The sequence below is a fragment of the Cynoglossus semilaevis genome, chromosome 10 (assembly GCF_000523025.1).
Source record: "Cynoglossus semilaevis isolate Cse_v1.0 chromosome 10, Cse_v1.0, whole genome shotgun sequence".
Classification (NCBI taxonomy): Eukaryota; Metazoa; Chordata; class Actinopteri; order Pleuronectiformes; family Cynoglossidae; genus Cynoglossus; species Cynoglossus semilaevis.
The window spans coordinates 1702775-1722887 of NC_024316.1; the positions used below are offsets into that span (position 1 = coordinate 1702775).

The window sequence follows — 20113 nt, forward strand, 5'->3', positions numbered from 1 at the left end:
GGGCAGGAGTGAAAGGTCAGGGAGACTCTGGATATGTGACTTGAGCTCTTTCCTCACATGAGTCACTCTAGCCAATTTCTGCTTGTATTCCTGCAAAAGAATAAAGAACAATATAAAAACAGTTTTTGTTTGGTGATTTATTGGTCAACAAAAGTCCTAATTACAAAATGTCTTCTCAGTTACAACCCCAGCTCTCTTTTAATTCCTACAAATAAAAAGTAAAAATGTATTCATAACATGTTGAAAAGACAATGGTGGCGTCTTACGTCTAGTTTCTTCTCTCTTTCCACCAGCGCCTCCTTTTGGCTGCCGATGTATTCAGTCAGCATGCGCGCCAGCTGCCTACGGTCCTCCAGCTCAGCAGCCAGCCTGCCGTTATACTCTGCTAGGAGTAAACAGGCTTCATCTACAGTCTTTGACAGTTTGTCTGCCGCTTCCTTGTCTAAAACACAGTAAAAATATATGTGAACTTTCATTAAAGCAATTTGGTGATGACAGAGAAAACAAATGTATTCTAAAATCTTAATAGAGCAGAACAACAGAAACATCACAAAATTCAGATATGTAGTGTATTCTAAATAAGCACAAGCTTCATGATCGAGCTACATTGACATGCCTGTGATCTTCTCCAGCAGAGAAACATCCTGGACTTCTTGCGGCAGAGAAGCGATTCTCTGACGAACAGCCGCGTCACCTGAAGCTGCGTTCTCCAGGTCCTGTAGAGCCTTCACCAGCTCTTCGGTCTGCATAAATACAGAGCAGTTAGAAAAAAAAAACTAAACCGTGGAACTATGTAAAACAGATAAAACTCCTGCCTTACCAGCTGGGCAGCAGAGGCATCTGTGCTGTGAGGGGAGATGTGGCTTCTATAGTCATCATCTTCATCATCTTCGTCATCATGGACCTTCTGATAGCTGCGTTTTACTGGCTTCTTTTCTTCTACTGTTTGGAGATCACAGAACAAAGTCAGAAAGGAAGTCAAAGCCACAAATGTATGTTAGTAATCCTACTATGAAAAGTCTCTCCTATCATAATCAAACCAGCAATACTGACATTTTATAAACAAAGTATATTTGAGCGTGCTTGCTAAGAAATATCTGCTTGACTCATAACAACACTTTAGAAACATTTCAGAAGGAGAACATAATTTTAAAACATTCCAACCTGACAGCCTGGGGCTGTTAGTGTCTTCAATGGCCAGTTTGAGCTGCTGGATGAAGTCCCCTCTGTAGAGGCTTCTCTCCTTCCAAATGTTCAGGAGTCTCTCCATGTGCTTTTTACATCCCTCATCGGCTTCACTGTTTAAAAGAATTAGAGGACAGTTTAAAACTGGAAACATTTGATAATAACAAGACAACTCATTCAACAGAAGACATTTTATACTTTAAAAAAAAAAAATCATAAATCAGGGAATTTTGCTCCTGATGTAAGTTTCATTACATTACATTTGACAGATATTTTTATTCAAGTTTAAAATTAATAAAATAATAAAAAAGTTAGTTGACACCAATTTGATACAATATATCACTATCATTTTTTTAATTATTAGTATTCTCCTAGAAAATAACATCACAAACATCAAGAAACTTCCGTTAGAGCAGGTTTTTGTGAAGTTATTTACAAAGCAAAAGACTTTTTACAAATGAAAACATGTTTATTAAAGAATGCAAGTCTGAGAGCATTTGTAAATTGTTCTTTTCTACCGGGCAACATGGGAACAGGCATCGACGAGGACAGATTCAAAGTCTTTGGCGAACTCTGGTCCTTTCTTCTTACTGTTCTGAATGACATCATTGGCCAGGTACAGGAAGGTCAGCTTCCTGTTGCTTTTAGCTGCACAACAAGAAGAAAACAGTATATATTCGACACATAAATCTACGTATCTGTCAAATATGCCATAGATAATCCATTGAGAATATGAATAAAATGATCAACCCACTCTGATTTTTTAAAATATAAATAGTATCTAATCACTATATAAATCTAGTATAAAGATACACACAAAAAAGGTGAATAAAATAATCAATGTTAAATTGTGTATTTTTTTTCTTAAATTATCTAAATTATTTTTCCAATGTAGACAACAATATCTTGATAAAAAGACTATTTTAGTTCAATGCTTTACTTACATTTAAGTTTTTTTAACATAGATTTTTATAATGGGCTGAAGATTTCATGCAAATCTTTGTACCTTTCAATCCCATCTATAAAATGCTAAACAATAACTGTTGATTGGGCAACTTCAATTTTTACTACCTTTGATAAAAAAAAGAGACTTGCCCTAACTTATTGTCTAAACTCAGAAACGTATAATTAAGGTGCAATGTGACTTTTGAGTATTTGAATTTAGCACACAAACTGGTCAGCAACTAATGTTTAGAGTATAATTATTTACAATCACTGTATCCTTTTAAAGTTTTGTAACACAAGTACAGCATCCTATTGAGTTCTTCATAATCTACAGGACTTTCAGCATCATTTATTAGAAACAGAAAACCAGGGACAGGTCTGCTTACCCTTTTTCAGCTCTCGGTGCCAAACTTTAACGATCAGGCCCGAATGTTTTCGGTGGTGGATGATCCACAAAGAGAGAGTCTGGACGCTCTGTTGTGAGCTGCTCAGATCCGACAGCTTCTTCTCCAGAGCTGATTCCGAAAATGACGACATGCCGCCGGGGTATCAGCGTGGGTTGAGGTGTCAAGGTATTAGACCTGACCCTGAAGCGACTGAGCTCCGAGCTACTTTAGTGAAACTCGCGCTGTCATCAAAAACTAAAGTTGGGTCGAAAACATCCGGACTTTTTGTACCGAACCTGCTTGTCGTTGTCCACTCACACTCGCCGGTGTATGCCTTTTCTATGGCTTGGTTTCGATTTGCAGCTGCACAGGGTTCGCTGTTTACTGACCACCGTCTCTTCACTGTCTGCAGAGTTTGTTTACAGCCGAGGTGAACGTTAGCACTGGGAGCTAATCAGCCGTCTGCTGACAGAGCAGCGAAGAACTAAACCTCCGACTCAAACAGAGTCCAAATACACGGACGTTCTCCCTCACAGTTCTCGGTGTTTGTTTATTGCACCAAAGTCAATAAAAATGTTCAGATGTGCCGCTGAAACGCGCAGCTTGCTCCCGCCTCTCTCAGACGGCAGATAGATTATTTGAAAAAAAATGGCCGCCTTGCACTTTCACCTCAACATGTGCGTCGCACAACTGTGACGTAACACAAAGCGACACAGATACGAATAATATTTTACTAATAAAATACACGCATTGGTAATTGTTTTTTAATCTAATTTCAGTGTTTTCAATTTCAAATCTACCCTAAAAAATATATCTTAAAACAGTGACCACTCACAAAATGTAAATTTTCTTTCATCCACCCACGTCAATGTGCTCTTAAAAGTTATAAAATCCCCAGGATTCACCTCCTGGGCAAGTTCGAATCCCGGTTAGGGCGGTTGGTACCTTCCAGTGGACTCACCACCTGCAGGAAAGTTTGGGGGGTTGGTGCGGTGCAATGTGATTTGGGTGGCGACTGCTGCCCCCGCGACCCGGTAACGGATAAGCGGATGAAAATGGATGGATGGATCTTCTATATTTAAAATTCAATATAAAAATTGTATACAATTATGATATCTATGGATACAGTGCCAAACGTATTGGATAGACATAGCATCTATGTCATCTGTGTATAAATATAACCTCTTAGTATAAAGTAATTGTTAACCGTTTTTTCTTTTTGGTTTATATCCTTCTACATATTAATAAATCCTGGAAAACTATTTATTCAAATGTTAAATATCTCCTGCTCAAAACTCTGACATATTTATTTTATTTTACATGTTTTACACATTCTTTACCCTTTGTCTTCCAGAATCTACAGTATAGCCGATGAAGACCCTTACCATTATTTTATTGGTTTAAATATACACCTGAAATGAAATCAAGAGGCTTAAAAATAATTGTTGACAAATATAAAAAGTAAGTTTCAATTACACTAGATAAATGACATTTGAGTTCAAATTATAATAACAAGTTAATAACAAATCCTTTTTGGCAGTTCAATAAGCACAGAAAACATTAACAAGGCAAATGATCAGCAATCATAAGAAAAACATTTACATGTTTATTTGCCTTCACAACACTGTGGTAGAAAAAATGCACTGTATTGCTGTCAAAACAATGGGTTTTGGTTTGGATGCAGGTAAGCATCAGGCAAATTGTATGTTAGTTTGTACAACAGGTGGGTTTAACAAAATGAGCCTCAAATATCAACCAGAATGCAAAGTTGGCCACACAGTGAGACCCTTCTCACAACAAAGATATGCAGTAAATGTATCATAATAGGACGACCATTAGTTAAATATGAATCCTGTTGGACACATAGCAGACCTTACTCTAATTTGTAATTATTGAATAAATCATTATTACTCTGTTATATTCTGAATAGATTGTAATTTTAATAAAAATTAGTTACAGCTCATTGTGTTTGTTTTGTTGCGTAATAATAATTGTAATATCACAGTGGAGGCTGTTGGCCCTCAAGTAAATAATTAAATAATTAAAACAATTATAACAAAAAATATAAATATATACAAATAATATTTTTTTTTAACTTTTACTTTCCTGTAATACTTATTGATATATTATTCTCATAGTTTATTATAATATAGTATATATATGTATATATATATTAATAAAAAGTGCCATCTATCTATCTATCTATCTATCTATCTATCTATCTATCTATCTATCTATCTATACATACATACATAGATAATTAAAAAATATTACACCACATAATTTAGTAAGAGATGTTTTTCTTTAAGAAAAAATAATATTTAGATAATCATATTCAGTATAATTCATTATAGTCATTTGAAACTAGGGGCTTGGCACATATTTGCTGTGTTGCGCTAGAGGCCATTTATTTTAATACGGGGTAAACTCTACACTCACACAAACAAATCACACATGCAAATATTCATTCTGTCAACCAACATTCCGGGAAAGATGTAAAGGTGACATCCTCTCATTACTCCCTCTGCTTCTTCACACTTTTCAAATACAGCCTACAGTTCATTTCATGAGCCACACTTTGTCGCAGCTGAATAAGAGTATCTCTGACACGTGGCGAAGGAAGATTGATAGCTATGTTAAGTAAATTGTTTCTTTTCCTAGGCTGTCTTAGTGTGCAGAAAACTGATGCAGAAATGTATGTCATCTCTCAGGGGCAAGGGTTACAGTTGCAGGGCAACTTCTCCATCGCTGGACTGTTTCCTCTCCACTACGCAGATGAACCAAGTGGTGATACACCAGCTCTGGGTCTTTGTAATGAGTGAGTTCAGTGTGTGGTAATGTAACCTATGGTACTGCATATTACCATAGGTTGAATGTATGGACTGTATTAAGCAACTATTTCATCAAGCACTTTTGTTAAATTAGTAGCTAATATTAATTGACTCTTTTTTTTAATTCACTGAGCTTATTGTCAATGTGAATGAACATTAAATGTACATTAAATTACATGAACTTTGAAACAGCATCTGTATCAATACTTTTAGCCACTTTTTTTGTTCTTTTTCTAGAGGCACACCTAACAGCCATGGGTATCATCTGATGCAAGCAATGAGGTTTGCTGTTGAGGAGATCAACAATCGCAGTGGTCCACATCATCTTTTACCAGGAGTGAAGCTGGGCTACCAGATGTACGACATCTGCTCTGTGGCAGCCAGTATCCTGGCCTCACTGGAGCTGCTACAACAGCAGACCCAGAACAGTTCCACACCTGGGATAGAAGAAGACTCAGGCTACAGCAACAAAGCAGTGGCAGTGATTGGGCCAGACAGCAGCAGCAAAACATTTACCCCTGCTTCTTTGCTGGGGGTCTATCTCATGCCACAAGTATGCTCTTATATCTGTGAAGGAAATATGACCATCGTTAAGTCTACTGAGAAGACTGTGGCCTTGTTCTAAATCATCTTTGTTTATTTTCAGATCTCTTATGAAGCAACAAACGAATTGCTCAGCAACAAGATCCTTTACCCTGCCTTTTTACGCACAATCCCCAGTGACAAGAACCAGGTCCATGCTATGATCCAGCTTCTGATTCGTTACAAATGGACATGGGTTGCTCTCTTGGGAAGTGACAACGCCTATGGCCTAACAGGCATGCAGAGTCTTTCCAAACAGGCACCAGAGTATGGAATCTGCATTGCGTATCAAGGAGTCATCCCATCACTTAAAGCTGACACGGTTCAGACCATGAGAAACATGGTGGAGAACATACTGAAGACAAAGGTCAACACTATAGTAGTCTTTTCTAGCAAGTCCAAACTCAGTGGCTTTTTTCCATATGTTGTTGAGCGTAATGTGACAGGTAAAGTATGGATAGGGACAGAGGATTGGTCTGTGGCCACTCTGATCTCAGGGATACCAGGCATTCACACTATTGGCACAGTGATCGGGGTCTCCATCAAATCTGTAGTTTTCTCTAGTTTTGAGGACTTCAGCAAAAAAGTAGTTCAGGCTTCACTGCAGCACACTGACACCCAGAAGACCTCAATCTCAGATAACGACTGTCTCCAAAGTACAGACCTCTACAGCTTGGCCAGAAATAACTTCTCACTGGAGCAATATGACATCAACTCTTCCTTCAATGTGTATAAAGCAGTTTACGCCGTTGCCCATGCTCTACACCAGGCCCTCCGCTGTAACTCTGAAGTGTGCCAGCATAGAAAGGTGCATTCAAGGGAGGTAAGCTGGAGAACCCAGATCCTGTTGTCAAAATGACAGCATTACTGTGATCTACCAATTTTGTTTTTTCCTTCTTCTGTAGCTTCTTTTCTGGCTGAAGAAAGTTCAATTCTCCCTAGGCGAAAGCTTTGTGGATTTTGATGAGAACGGTGATCCAAACTCAGAGTATAACATTGTTACCTGGGTTTGGAGAAAGGCCGTCTGGACTCTCAGAGTGGTGGGATCTTTCCAGGGAGATTCTCTTAGGCTCACAGTGGATGACACTCAGATTGAGTGGCATAATGCCGAAGAGTCAGAATCAGTAAGAACACTGTGGAGAATTATCAGTAACATTAAACCAATGAGTCTGAAATCAACTCTTTTTGTGTTACACGTTTGTTCAGGACAGAGGTTACACATTTGAATGCAATGATTTTTTATTATGTCCCAAACTGTGTTGCTGTCACGTAGGTGCCTCTGTCGATCTGCTCTCCTCCCTGCCCCAGGGGCCACAAGAGGCTGCTGACAGGGCAACACAACTGCTGCTTCAGCTGCCAGCCCTGTCCTGCTGCCACATTTCTCAATATGAGTGGTAAAATAACAGCACAAAAAAGTCAAATACTATATATATAGATAATCCTGGTGCAGTAAACCAAATCAGACATGATGATTATGATTTACCTGAGAATATTTAATGTGTAAGACATGATATCCTGTAGTTGACTGATGACTTACCAGGTCTTTTACCATGTGAGATTCTTAATGAGAAGAAAATAAGACATTTTCCGGATTTTACCCTTGTGAGTTGCTATGTGTAAAGTTAACCAGCAGATGGCGTACAACACCAACGCTTTGCTGTGATGTTACAACACTATGCCTAACAGCATGTTCTTGAAAAAAATAAACAAATTTCGCTGTTGTAATTTATCTTCCAAAGTTCAATTTGATTTGAACAATTTAAAATATAATTAAAAACACCACTGTGTACACAATATAAAGTAACTGCACATGTTTGTTTCTTTATAAATATCATTTCAGACCCAACTATATGCCAACCGTGTCTGCCAGAACAGTGGTCTCCACCGATCAGCGACCACTGTTTGAATAGAACGGTCCTGCTGCTGGCCTGGGACGCCCCCCTCTCCATCGCCCTGCTCTTCTTTCTGGCCACCTGTCTTCTCATGACCCTCAGCTTTGCAGTCATCCTGCTGGTTAACCTTAACACGCCTGTGGCTAAGTCCGCCGGAGGCCGCACCTGCCTCCTTATGCTGGCAGCTCTGACCGCTGCCACCCTCAGCTCTTTATGCCATTTTGGCCCACCGTCCTCTCTGGCATGTATCCTGAAGCAGCCCCTATTCATCGTCAGCTTCACCGTGTGCCTGGCGTGCATCACTGTGCGCTCCCTCCAGGTTGTCTGCATTTTTAAATTTGCATCCAAACTGCCACCAGCCTACGACAAATGGGCCAAGAAGCCCGGGCCAGAGATCACCATATTCCTAATGTCTGTCGTCATCTTGTTAATCTCTGCTCTCCGCGAGGCCCTTAACCCCCCGAAGCCTTCTCAGGATCTTAACTTCTACAAAGACTCAATCATCCTGGAGTGCAGCAACACTCTGGCACCAGGCTCTATGCTGGAGCTGGCTTATGTCTTTCTGCTCAGCGCCCTCAGCTTCTGTTTTAGCTACATGGGAAAAGACCTCCCAGCAAATTACAACGAAGCCAAGTGTGTCACCTTTAGCCTCATGGTGTACATGATCTCCTGGATGAGTTTCTTCACCCTGTACCTTATCAGCAGAGGTCCATTCACTATGGCTGCTCACGTGTTTGCTATCCTCTTCAGCGTCCTGGCTCTGCTTGGAGGGTACTTCCTCCCCAAAATATATATCATTGTCCTGAAACCACAAATGAACACTACTGCACATTTCCAGAACTGCATTCAGATGTACACAATGAGCAAACAGTGAAAGATACCATACCCTAATTTAATGTAAAGAATGTGGATATATATAAACTTTAGCTAAAATAATGTTTGTTATACAATAAAATCCCCGATATAATTCATATAAAAATATGGAGGCATCTGTGGGAGATAAGGATTCAATGATTTTTCTTGTAACACCAAAATATGCCCAAACAAAAATGTTTTTCTGGGACCAGGATATTAAAACAATAAACAGTGAACAAGAATAATAAATAGACTAGAATATAGTTAAAACACTACGGAAACAGTAAGTAAAACTGACAAATGGAAATTTGTGTCCATTTAGATTTTTTAGAAACATGATATTTTGTAGTGGTGAAGCTGCTGTACTACTGTGCACTGAATACACTATACCTGGAGAAAGCCCGAACACACACACAGGGAGAAATTGCAAGTTTCCTTGTAAAGAATAGAATATCTGGGGATTAAACTAAATAACAACAGTGACCTTCTCTCTGCAAGGCTACGTCTTCTGTCAGTACCCAAAATAAATTACTATTAACGGTGTATGCTAAAATAATTCAGAAACTACTACGGTAATGTATGGAAAACACATTTATTGGTTTCAGTAGAAAAGTTATTGATGGAGCACGAAGCCAGATTGAACATATGGTTGTGATAAGAAATGCCTTTTCTAGATGATACTGAACGGAGAGATATGCGTGGAGGAGACACTCTATTTTAATGGTTTATATTAGCATCACAAAGAGCTGTGACAACAGGAGGACACATCAATAACTGAGAGGTGAGGACGACCACAGCCTGAGCAGCAGAGATAAAACCATCCTCCAGATTTATATCACACCACGAATGATATGCTGTCAGGGTCTTATCATCAGACACTGCTGCTTATCACACACTGCAGTTACTAATTACACACAGCAGCTGATGTGCACCCAGGGAACACTTCATGATAAGGTTAAATGTAATAGGTAGCACTGAGAGGGAGTGTCAATTACAGCAGTAAAGAGATTCAGATTTGTGAGGCACTCACGAGGTTAACATTTAGGAAGAATTCCCAATCTCTTCAATCTTTTGAGGTGTTCTGTTCAAGTTTGGTTCTATCACATTTTTTCTATCAGAGTTATTTCCTATTTTGAACTACATTAAATGATACTGATGCTTAATTAATCAATGATGCAATGGGAGATCACTGACTCCAGCAGCTGTTTAACAGCTTGTAACATTGTTGTTGCTCCTGTTTTTTTATGTGCTATAAATAAATTCTGAGAAAGATGACTTTACAAACTTTACATATCAATGTTTCTGTTGAAACAAAACTGGTTCAAACTCAGTCCTGGTGGTTGGTGTGCTGACAACAAAAGTCCTGCTTGTTCATCCGTGGCACACTTCAACTGTTGACCAGGAGTGTTAGGGCTGTGAGTGGACACAGGGACTGTGGGAAAGCCACGCTCAGATTCTACTCACACATTTGCTGGTCAATAGCTCTGACCTCTCAGCTACAAAAGGTCTTTTCATCTGGGACAACAACAGCAGCCGACAGCAGCACTGAGAGGGTGTGAGTGTGTGCATGCGTATGTCTCTGTGTGTGTGTGTGTACGCACGCACTTTAACCTGAAAGCTTTCATAGGGACTAATGTGTCCACTGGGACAAAGACTGTGGTCCTAAAGTGAAGATAAAGAACTGGATTTTGTATTTGGGTTATCATTGGGTTAAAGTCATGGTACTTGTTATTGTGTGTCTGATTTCGTGTTGGGCATGTTTGAAATTTTACTTGCGCTTTAAAAAAAAAAAGTACAAATTGGCAGATTTCAAATAAAATCTTTGTTTCTAGAAATGGAATTAAGACAAATTCATTAATCATGCCTTCAGGGCCTGAAGCTTTATATTTGACCCAGAAACTATCACCAAATACTATTAGATAAACTAAATGTGTACCAAATAACTTTTTCACACCAGTGTAGTACTATTGACTTTTCCCCTGTTGTGGACTTTCTCTATGAAAAGGGATTTCTAAAATGCAGCTATAATTAATAAAGATGGGTAATAGTAGATTTAATTCATGGATAATTTGATTTGCTTTATGTCAAACTGTGGATTGGATGAATAGATGTGTACATGTTGTTAGCTTTTGAAGTGAAAAAATGTATAGAACACCTGGAAGTTTGTGCAAAAACTTGGGTCTAACCTGTGTCCACCTGCCAGTCAGAAGTGAGGGACATCATTAAACTCCAGACTTTTATAGATTATTTCTATAGTAAATAATTAACTATTCTAGTTGTTTGTTTTGTGCATTGCATTGTCAAATCCCCCCCCCTTTTCTTTACAGATTTCCTTTGTTTTTTAAACAGCTGCACTAAAATAGCGATAAAGTATATCTCATTGGCAATAAATATTGTATTTTATTCAATGGCTTGTTGAGCCTCTACAGTTATATACCCTTGAAGTAATTGATCACCAAACACGCAAATGTCAATGTAAATAACACCACTGATATAGAACTCCGTCTAACTGCCCTCACCCAGGAAGAAAAATACCGAACATGTTAGCAACTTACACACGGTTGCTGTTTCCGGTTCCGTTCATCGAGAAGGGAAAGAAGATTGAGTGACAGAAGGGACGACCTGTAGCGGCAGGGCAAATGAGAGCGATATTTAAGCGAGAGGCGGGGCATCTAGTGTTTACCGACTGTTAACCCTTTGTGTGCCATAATCATTATCTAAACAGTACGGACAGCGATTGTATGGATAGTGACTACGCAGTAGTGGCTGGATATGAGCATCCATGCCCACTTCTACGCCCTTGGTCTTTAGATATTCTGAAGGAAAATAAGGCTGCTGATGGTCAGTATGGTTGGTGAAAAATGGAAAAAAGGAACTTTTGTAGTGATTGCATCGTTTTATTCATTATTAATTGTCATACAAATATTAGCAACATGTTTTAAGAGCCAAAATGCATTAAAAGCAATAAAAATAAACATGAGCTGTATAATTACATTTACTATCTCTCTTTCTCTTGCACGCACATACACACTCACTCGTCCGAACACACGCATCATCACTTATACCCAGTGAATTTGGCATAGATAAATCAGAACAGAAGAGAAATATTCTCAACAACTGCAGCTTGTCGGTAAAACACAGTAAGTCAAATTGACAGTATAAACTGTATGTGCTGTCTTATCGAGCATGAGTCCACAGATCAAACTCCACTGGAGTAAAAAAAAAGTATCTTAAATAAAATGATTTGACTCAACCATCATCACTTAAAATCAACCTCCAGCTTCAAAACCAAACAGATCAAAACAAAGCAGGACGATCCTCAAATACACAACAGCCTTTCGCTTTTGCTACGTTGTCCATCAATGTGATGAGACAATAAGTGAAACCCACCAGAAATGAGCAGGCTGGAAAAATATTTCCTACATAGTGAGGGACAACAGTGGTACCCTCAAGTGTCTCTCTTTGACAGTGTCTCTACCAGGGCCTCCACACTGAGCTACTGCTGTTGGTCTCCTGTAGTGTGGTAGACCTGAGCGTGGAGCTGCTGGATCTCTGGACTTGATGGGGCTTGACTTGCTGCTGCTGCTGCTGCTGCTGCTGCTGCTGCTGTTGGAGGCTCTGCAGGGGACTGACGGAAGCTTCAGTGCTGTTGGAGACAGTAGACAGGAAGTGCAGAGAGTCCTTCCAGCAGTGAGAGTAGCCCTGGTTGTAGTCGCTCTGACTGAGGCTGGGCTTGAGCTGCTGCCTCAGGAAGCTCACTGTCATCTCCAGTATGTCAGCCTTCTCCAGCTTGGAGTTAGGTTCCTGCTTGTGGAACTCTTTCTCCAGGATGGTCTTGAGCTGCTCGATGCAGCTGTTGATGCGATCTCTGCGCATCTTCTCCACAACGGGTTTTCTGAGCTGTGGAACAGAAGAGAGGAAAGGTAAGTTCATGATCTAATTCTGCAGATCAGATATTTGTACTGTACAGTGTAGACACAGAATATACTGGAAGTGATCTCCTGAACTTACTTTGAGGTTGTCTCTGACAGGAATCCTCATGTGCTGCACAGAGGAGTAGTTTGAAGAGCAGGGAGCCATGTCTGTGCAGTCAGGTGGGCTGTTTCCTTTAGACAGCAGTGAGAGATGTGATGTGCCCCGAAGGAGCTGCAGCTCCTCTTTTTATACCCGCTGATTAGCATGACAAAGCCCTGTGGCTGAGGCAGGGCTGGGGTTCCCACACTCGGACCTGTGGGACTCCCAGCGCAACAATAGAACATGTCAATAACTCACGGGGCCATGTATCTGTGTGCGGCGTGTTTCCCAAGATAAGCAACAGGTAATTAATGTGTTGTCAAGAGGAATTTACGCTGGGATTTATCTAAAAATGTAGACTTTTGAGAATTGAAAGAGAAAGGTAATATACACAGAGGAGTACTGTCTTCAAAGGCGGGAAACGGCAATAAAGGACCAAATGCTTGACAGCAGTAAAAAGCAGTAAAAAGTAACTGGAGCCTTTAATTTTCTCTTCAAAGTTTAATGCTCTAAAATAAAAACAAATTGATAAAAAGAAAAAAAAGAAAAAGAAAAAAAAGTACTTACACATATCAAGGAATATAATAGTAACAAGTTACAAAGATATATAGATACATATACTATATATATATCTACATACATATGTAGATATATATTTATACATATATGTATATATTAATTCGTACATTTGTTGTCTATGTTGTCTATCTTCGGACACCACGGAGAACAGAAATGCACATTTATATTACATATATTGCCGCTGGAATCTCTAGGTTGAACAGGGTCGTGGGACTTTGACACCAATAAAGTGATTGAGGTGGACAAACAGGTGGGATGCCGTAACAGCCTGAACTAAAACAGCTTTAAAATGTCTGTCAGAACATCATTCGAAATGATATTTTTCATTTAACAGGACAGACCACTGTGTCGGTGGTGATGACATCCTTCACAGAGTTCAAAAACTTAAAACTGATTTTTAAAAGATCTGTTTGTTCTGTTGAGTTCTTTAAAAACAAACATAAAAAGGCTTCAGGCATCTAATTATAAGCTCTGTTCTTAGTTCTCCTCAGGGTGTGCAGAGGCCTGTTGTAAGAGAACTGTGTCAAATGAGTGTCAGGTTAATGGCATTATGACAGGGCTGGCAGTGTGCCTCTGAGGGCCTCCATCACTGGCTGGCTCCAGATGTGAAGTCGGCCTCATGGCCACAGTGTGACTGGTCCCATCTCTGCTTTCCCACCATCCCCAACATCAGGGTAAATGACCTACAAAAGCCATGTCACTCCTCAATGCTCCACTGGGAATGTTAATTGATCTTTTGTTGCAGGACAAACAGAAACTCTGTGTCCCGCTCCATCTGGGAAAAAATCAAGTGGACTGGCCCTCACTGCTTGGCAGTGAGCATTGCGTCCGACTGTGGTCTGAACTGACTTTTTTTTTTAATTTACTGGTTCAGCCAGTCATTTCAATGCTGAGAGGAGTGATTAAAGTTTTAATTAAGTCACTGAAGTCACAACAGTAATACTAATCCGGTTCGTAGTGCAGCTTGTTGATGCTTCTCCATGAAGGCACCAACGTCTGGGTGTTTCACTAATCACTGTGTTTACTGTGTGTGATGTGTGTTTGTGGGTAAACAGCTCTTCCAACTCTTTATTCATGTGAAAAGACACAAAGCGTCACTGTGTCAAGTCACGTTCACGTTTGCCTTTGTCATCTACCCTCTCCGCTGACGGCATTGTCGACGTGTTTGTGTGAAATTGTGCCTCCTCTGAACGTTAGTGTGCACTACACGGCTGCTGGGGGTCTTTGTCTACAAGTGTGTGTGAAGATGAGTTTTCCTCCCACCAGCACCCCGAGAGAGGGAGAGGGAGAGGGAGAGACAGAGAGAGAGAGCCCCTGAATTCCTGCCATAAAGTCTCGGCCATCGTTCAGACCTGTGGCTTCCCATCAGCCATCGCTCTGTGAGTGTGGTATCTCCTGTTTCCCACACTCTGCGCCTATTCACTGGCCCTGAGACAGGAACAATAGAAGTGTGTCTTGTTACACATCACATTAGCTACGGTGTTTGATCTCCTGTTGAAGGGGGAGGGGAGGCAGCAACAGCCAGACCATCTGGCCTGTCCAAGTGGAGCCTGAGAAAGTCCCAGGCATGCCACATTCCCCACACCGTACACACACACACACACACACACACACACACAAAGTCATGAAAGACTTTTGTGGCACTCGAGACATAATTCAAGTCCAAGACAACATGCTACGACCACAACGCCAGCAGTGGGACATGTGTCATAAGTGGAGCAGGGACTGTCTCACCACAGAGCCGTGGTTTCAGTGGTTTCGAAGCAGCTGTGCACCTGGAAGGTGAGATAAGAGGGAATGTTAGTGATCACTGTGGGAACAACGCATCATAAAAAAGGGAATTCATGATGTGTGTACACAGAAAAAAACCAAGTCCAACCACCTGTAGTTAGATGGATATGATAATCCATCACACAGGTGTTCACTCACAGTCACAGAGACAGACAGTTAGCCACAGCTCTCATCCGGTTACACCTTCCTGCTACAACTCATGTAAACTAAACGAAATCTAAACAGAAACAAAATACGTAATGTATTTGAAAATAATATGAATCATACATTAAACCACATGAATATTTTTAAATACTTATTATTCCCTTAGATAATGATAGTTTTCCAAATCTTTTCAAGAAAAACAAAAAGTGTTCCTCATATTTCTGTTCTTTTTGAACCTGCCCAGATTATTAGGAACAGTTTAGATGATATTGTGGTTTGGCCTGTTTAGAGGCACTGATACAGTTACACTGTGGTTTGGCTCCACCTGAATCTAGCAGCAGCTTTTACTTTTTCTCCTGTTCAGCAGCTACATATCATGTCTGTTTTCAGGACGGTCAAACACATCTCTCTGTCCATCCCGGTCCAAATCTGGACTCAGTCCCAACCCACTAAACTCAGTGTCTTTTCAACAGTGTCACCACCTAAAAAAAAAATCATATTTTTTCTGTTGAATAATACCTTCATAAACAGACCTTCTTTGACTCTTGTTGACTCTGATTTTTTTTCATTTTTTATTTTTTTGAAACTCTGTCACAACTGAACTTGTCACTATTGTTTTCTACTAAAATAGTAACAACTAAACAACTAAAGTCCTTCAGTTTCTGTACAAAATGTGCGAAACATTCTAACAGTCCAGTACATACGTGTCAAACTCAAGGCCCTGGGGCCAAATGCGGCCCGCCAAGCCATTTTGTGTGGCCCCCAGTCCATGCAACAGAGTTTCGTAACCTGAAAAAAAGGTTTTACAATTGCAGAAACATGTATTAGTCTGTTAGGAAGTAGTTACATCACCACCTGTTACTACGGACCGGTATTGAGTATTGAGCATTTAAGGATCATTACATTTTCAGAATAAAACATCTTTGAGACTCTATTCTGTTTGTATCAGTCTGAATGAACTATTATTTAAAAATATTGCCAGAATATCTTTAAATAAAGGAAGTAAATGGATATGACAGGATTTTCTTTGAAGGAAGTAAATTAGTAAAAATTAAGTCGATTTTTTCACTGTCTCACTGCAGCCCGGCACCAAATGGACTGGTACTGGTCCTCAGACCAGGGTTTGGGGACCCCTGATCTATACAGTCTTCCATTTACAACCGCCCATTTAATGGGAACTCTATTTCTAATGTGGCCCCTGGTGAAAATGAGTTTGACACCCCTGGTCTAGTACAACATGTGTCCTAATCTAGGCTGTGGGCCGTGGGCTCCATGGCATCAAGGCCATGGACCTCGAGGTGTCAGCCAAGTCCGGTTTGATGGTTAGTTAGGTCCACAGTGACATTGGACACTATCTAGATAGATATCTAGCTTGTTGAATAGAGAAAGAGTAAAGCAATAAAGCAGGATTTTTTTTCATTTGGAAAACTTCAGTTGAAGTTTTTCATTTATTTTGTTTGAAACGTTCGAAGGCAAACTTCCAATGGAAGCAATTCAACAGCTTTCTTTGAACAAAGATTGCAGAAAACATAGACTCCTTTACAAAAGGCATTCACATCAAGATGGAAAAATACATCAGTTAACATGTAAGGACATCAGGAGGAACACAATGGCCACGGTGATGGTCACGGTAGAACACAATCATAACAAGATTTACAGGAAGTCTGGATCCATGGGATCCATTTAGTTTGAGCTGGTTACAGCCACTGAAGAAACACATCAGCGAGTGATACACAGTATCACAGATAAACAGTGGTTCAAACACTTTAGTCAAACAATGTCTCAGACATGATAACACTTCACACCCAATGTGGGTTTTTACACCTAGTAACGTTTGTAAAACAAACAGAATTCTTCCAAAAGGAAGATTTTACAAATACTTGCTCCAAATCACTTATCGAATCAAGTGTGTACACCTGGTGTACATATTCAGAGGAACTGGAGTTCTTCCACTCAGCCCACCTCTGCACACTCTAAACCAGAACCTCAACAAAAGTGAGGATTCTCTCCAACCATAATAATAGACTCCATTGAGTCCGACAACTTTGGTCCATGACCTTCACAGACGTAGTTCTGAGTCTTTCAGCGTTTAGCTCCATTTCTACCAGGGTCTCCACAGACCACATCCAGCTGGGCTCATGCCTTTAGTGCTGGAGCTGAGGTGATGGAGAGGAGAACCAGGAGGAGAGGAGCTGCTGCTGCTGCTGCTGCTGCTGCTGGCAGACGCCTGGCGCCCCTGGGAGTGGCTGATCAGACGTGTGGGCGGGGGTTTTTACACCTAGTAACGTTTGTAAAACAAACAGAATTCTTCCAAAAGGAAGATTTTACAAATACTTGCTCCAAATCACTTATCGAATCAAGTGTGTACACCTGGTGTACATATTCAGAGGAACTGGAGTTCTTCCACTCAGCCCACCTCTGCACACTCTAAACCAGAACCTCAACAAAAGTGAGGATTCTCTCCAACCATAATAATAGACTCCATTGAGTCCGACAACTTTGGTCCATGACCTTCACAGACGTAGTTCTGAGTCTTTCAGCGTTTAGCTCCATTTCTACCAGGGTCTCCACAGACCACATCCAGCCGGGCTCATGCCTTTAGTGCTGGAGCTGAGGTGATGGAGAGGAGAACCAGGAGGAGAGGAGCTGCTGCTGCTGCTGCTGCTGCTGCCAGACGCCTGGAGGCCCTGGAAGTGACTGATCAGACGTCTGTGAGCCTGGGTTTGGACCTCACAGTGAGACAGGAAGGTGAGGGCCTCCTGCACACAGTGGGTGTAGCCATCACTGGGTGACTTCATGCCAGGGGTGAAGCTGACACGCTGCTGCTGCTTCTGTTGTTGCCATTTCTTCAGGTATGACACAGCCATCTCTAGAATGTCAGCCTTCTCCTGCTTGGAGTCTGGCTGTTGCTTGAGAAACTCTGGACCCAGCAGGGCCTTCAGCTGCTCGATGCTGGTGTTGATGCGGTCTCTGCGCAGTTTCTCCACCATTGGTTTTCTCAGCTGAAGGAAACAAGAAGAAAACACATTTAATTCACCTGAATAACAGCAGAAGTTTTTCTTTTTAAATTTCAAAGGTCTGTGTTTCATAAAAAATGATTTGATTGTAAAGGATATTTACCTTATGTGCAGGAGTGAGGTGCTCCTTGGAGTAGCTTGTTTGTCCATAGACGATCGGTGCCATAGCTGTAGTGTCAGAGAGGTCCTGCTCGGGTAGAAGAGCCAGTTGAGTCTGAGCTGCCTTCCTCTCTGCCCCTGCCCTGTATTTATACTCACAAATCTCCATATGAATGTGTGGGTCTTGGGCTTGTTGGAGTTTCTCACAGTCCCTGAGCCAATGGGAGCGCTGGGAAGGGCTTTGAGGAACGCAGGGCTGCCACATGCTCAATGAAGTGTTTATAGCCGTGGGGACAATGAGTGTGTCTCCGGGGAGCAGGTGGAGGAATAGACTGCGAGAGAAAGAGCCCGAGGGTGGAGGGTGTGGAGGGGCTGCGGTGGCACCGGTGGGGGTGAGAGTGTGGGGGAGTCGTATAGCTGGGCTACTATGACCCAATGCTTGTGTTGATATGGGAAAGTGGTGACCCCAGAGGGAAGCATGCCGCTGTGTCGTGTCGTCTCCAACGCCTCGTAATTGAGCACAAAGTGCCTCCGCCACCAGGCACACGTGGGTATTAGTGAGGGGCAGCCATTAGAAAAGATCAACACGCAGCCACTTCCACCAGGGTGACACGGCAGACTTCCTTCTGTCAGCACGCAGGCGTGCAACGGTTGAGATGCTCCAGAGGTTGATTATTGAACAGAAAAAAATTATATTGATGACGTGTGAGGACGAAAGAGAATAAGGTACAGAAATGCTGTACCTAAAATGCTAAAGTCTGAAGTCACTTTCTTTTCTAAAGCTTCATAACTACTGCCAGGAGATACAGATGATCTGGAGAACAACGGTATAAAATAAATAAAGAACTACTTATTTTATACTGATTCACAACTAAACAAACTCTACATGCCAAAGGTTTAGGTATTTGATGTGACCTGTTATCAAGAAGCTTAAAAAACTCAGGGGTTAAGGATACATAATGAGCTTTGAAAATAATGAGGATTTTCCACTTGAAGGTTGATCAGGAATTGTCTTTGTGGAAGAACGACAGCTATGAAATGAAACTTTAAATGTCCCTCATAAAACAGGTCACCATCACCCAGAGAAACATATATATACATACATATATACAAACAGCCCAGGTGTGAAATAAAGAACAGAAGGAAGACATGAACGATGTGATTATACTTGACAGAGCAGCGACAGCCATCTTAGAATTCCACATTTTCTAATTTTCTTACTGATTTGTTTTGTTCTTAGCTTACTTCAAGTATACACTGATAATCCCAATGGGGTCTCTGGCTGAGAGCCAACCATTAACCAATAATCAGCACCGACAGCGGAGGCTGCCGTGTGAAGGAGACAGTGTCTTTTGAAGTCCAGTCTGTGGGCTGTAATCTGAAGGTGTTTGTCATGATTCTGAGCTGTTACAGCTGTAAACACCCAACAGTCTCCACACTCCAGGCACATGTTCACACATCAGGCAGACAGACACACTCTCACTGAGCACTGTACCTCCCACTCTCTCTCTCTCACACACACACACACACACACACAGGTGGGAGCTGCTGGCCACGTCTCAGTCACACGCTCCCTTCCTGCCTGTGTGGAACGTGGGAGCTGCTGTGGTCCTGGGCTTCCCACACTTCAGTGTTAATGACACTGAGCCGCCGGCACAAAGGAAGTGTGCCCCATCCCACAAAGATTGACTGACCCACTCCCCCTCCCTCCCTGCCTTCCTCTCTCTGCCAACACACACACACACACACACACACACACACACAAGAAGATGGGGCTGACCCCAGCTCTCCCA

General features: G+C 41.3%; 5 protein-coding genes across 7 annotated transcripts in view; 1 reads left to right on the forward strand and 4 right to left on the reverse strand.

Moving 5' to 3' along the window:
• The window catches only part of rprd1b (regulation of nuclear pre-mRNA domain containing 1B), a 4564-nt gene extending 1370 nt beyond the window's left edge, over positions 1-3194 (reverse strand). Inside the window, exons 1-7 of the mRNA XM_008318033.2 lie at positions 2517-3194; positions 1704-1833; positions 1165-1298; positions 821-942; positions 617-743; positions 267-442; positions 5-90 (exon numbers count right to left, since the gene is read on the reverse strand). Coding sequence (XP_008316255.1) covers positions 5-90; positions 267-442; positions 617-743; positions 821-942; positions 1165-1298; positions 1704-1833; positions 2517-2667 — 926 coding nt within the window. The 5' untranslated portion in view covers positions 2668-3194. The remainder of the gene's footprint in view (positions 1-4; positions 91-266; positions 443-616; positions 744-820; positions 943-1164; positions 1299-1703; positions 1834-2516) is intronic.
• Positions 1-20113, reverse strand: part of LOC103384526 (ER membrane protein complex subunit 3-like) — a 629629-nt gene that overhangs the window by 237894 nt on the left and 371622 nt on the right. The window lies entirely within an intron of this gene.
• On the forward strand, positions 4759-10171 carry tas1r1 (taste receptor, type 1, member 1). The gene is made up of 6 exons (XM_025059674.1): positions 4759-5334; positions 5585-5900; positions 5994-6752; positions 6835-7053; positions 7203-7323; positions 7770-10171. The coding sequence occupies exons 1-6, from the start codon at positions 5150-5152 to the stop codon at positions 8693-8695; spliced, it is 2526 nt and encodes an 841-aa protein (XP_024915442.1). The 5' UTR covers positions 4759-5149; the 3' UTR covers positions 8696-10171.
• Positions 10236-13242, reverse strand: her12 (hairy-related 12). Its single transcript, XM_008318036.3, has 2 exons — positions 12688-13242; positions 10236-12576 (listed from the first exon to the last, which is right to left on the reverse strand). The coding sequence occupies exons 1-2, from the start codon at positions 12754-12756 to the stop codon at positions 12151-12153; spliced, it is 495 nt and encodes a 164-aa protein (XP_008316258.1). The 5' UTR covers positions 12757-13242; the 3' UTR covers positions 10236-12150.
• LOC103384484 (transcription factor HES-5-like) lies at positions 16653-19851 on the reverse strand. The gene is made up of 3 exons (XM_008318014.3): positions 18325-19851; positions 17483-18206; positions 16653-17028 (listed from the first exon to the last, which is right to left on the reverse strand). Exons 1-2 carry the CDS (start codon positions 18583-18585, stop codon positions 17760-17762), a joined length of 708 nt encoding a protein of 235 aa, XP_008316236.2. The 5' UTR covers positions 18586-19851; the 3' UTR covers positions 16653-17028; positions 17483-17759.

Bases quoted from the DNA above. Each gene is read 5' to 3' on its own strand.
- tas1r1 (XM_025059674.1), top strand. From the start codon at position 5,150: ATGTTAAGTAAATTGTTTCTTTTCCTAGGCTGTCTTAGTGTGCAGAAA. The intron at 5,901-5,993 runs GTATGCTCTTAT...GTTTATTTTCAG, and splicing joins GGGTCTATCTCATGCCACAA to ATCTCTTATGAAGCAACAAA. The intron at 6,753-6,834 runs GTAAGCTGGAGA...CTTCTTCTGTAG, and splicing joins GAAAGGTGCATTCAAGGGAG to CTTCTTTTCTGGCTGAAGAA.
- her12 (XM_008318036.3), bottom strand. From the start codon at position 12,756: ATGGCTCCCTGCTCTTCAAACTACTCCTCTGTGCAGCACATGAGGATT. The intron at 12,577-12,687 runs GTAAGTTCAGGA...TCTGTTCCACAG, and splicing joins CTGTCAGAGACAACCTCAAA to CTCAGAAAACCCGTTGTGGA.
- LOC103384484 (XM_008318014.3), bottom strand. From the start codon at position 18,585: ATGTGGCAGCCCTGCGTTCCTCAAAGCCCTTCCCAGCGCTCCCATTGG. The intron at 18,207-18,324 runs GTAAATATCCTT...TGTTTCCTTCAG, and splicing joins ACCTCACTCCTGCACATAAG to CTGAGAAAACCAATGGTGGA.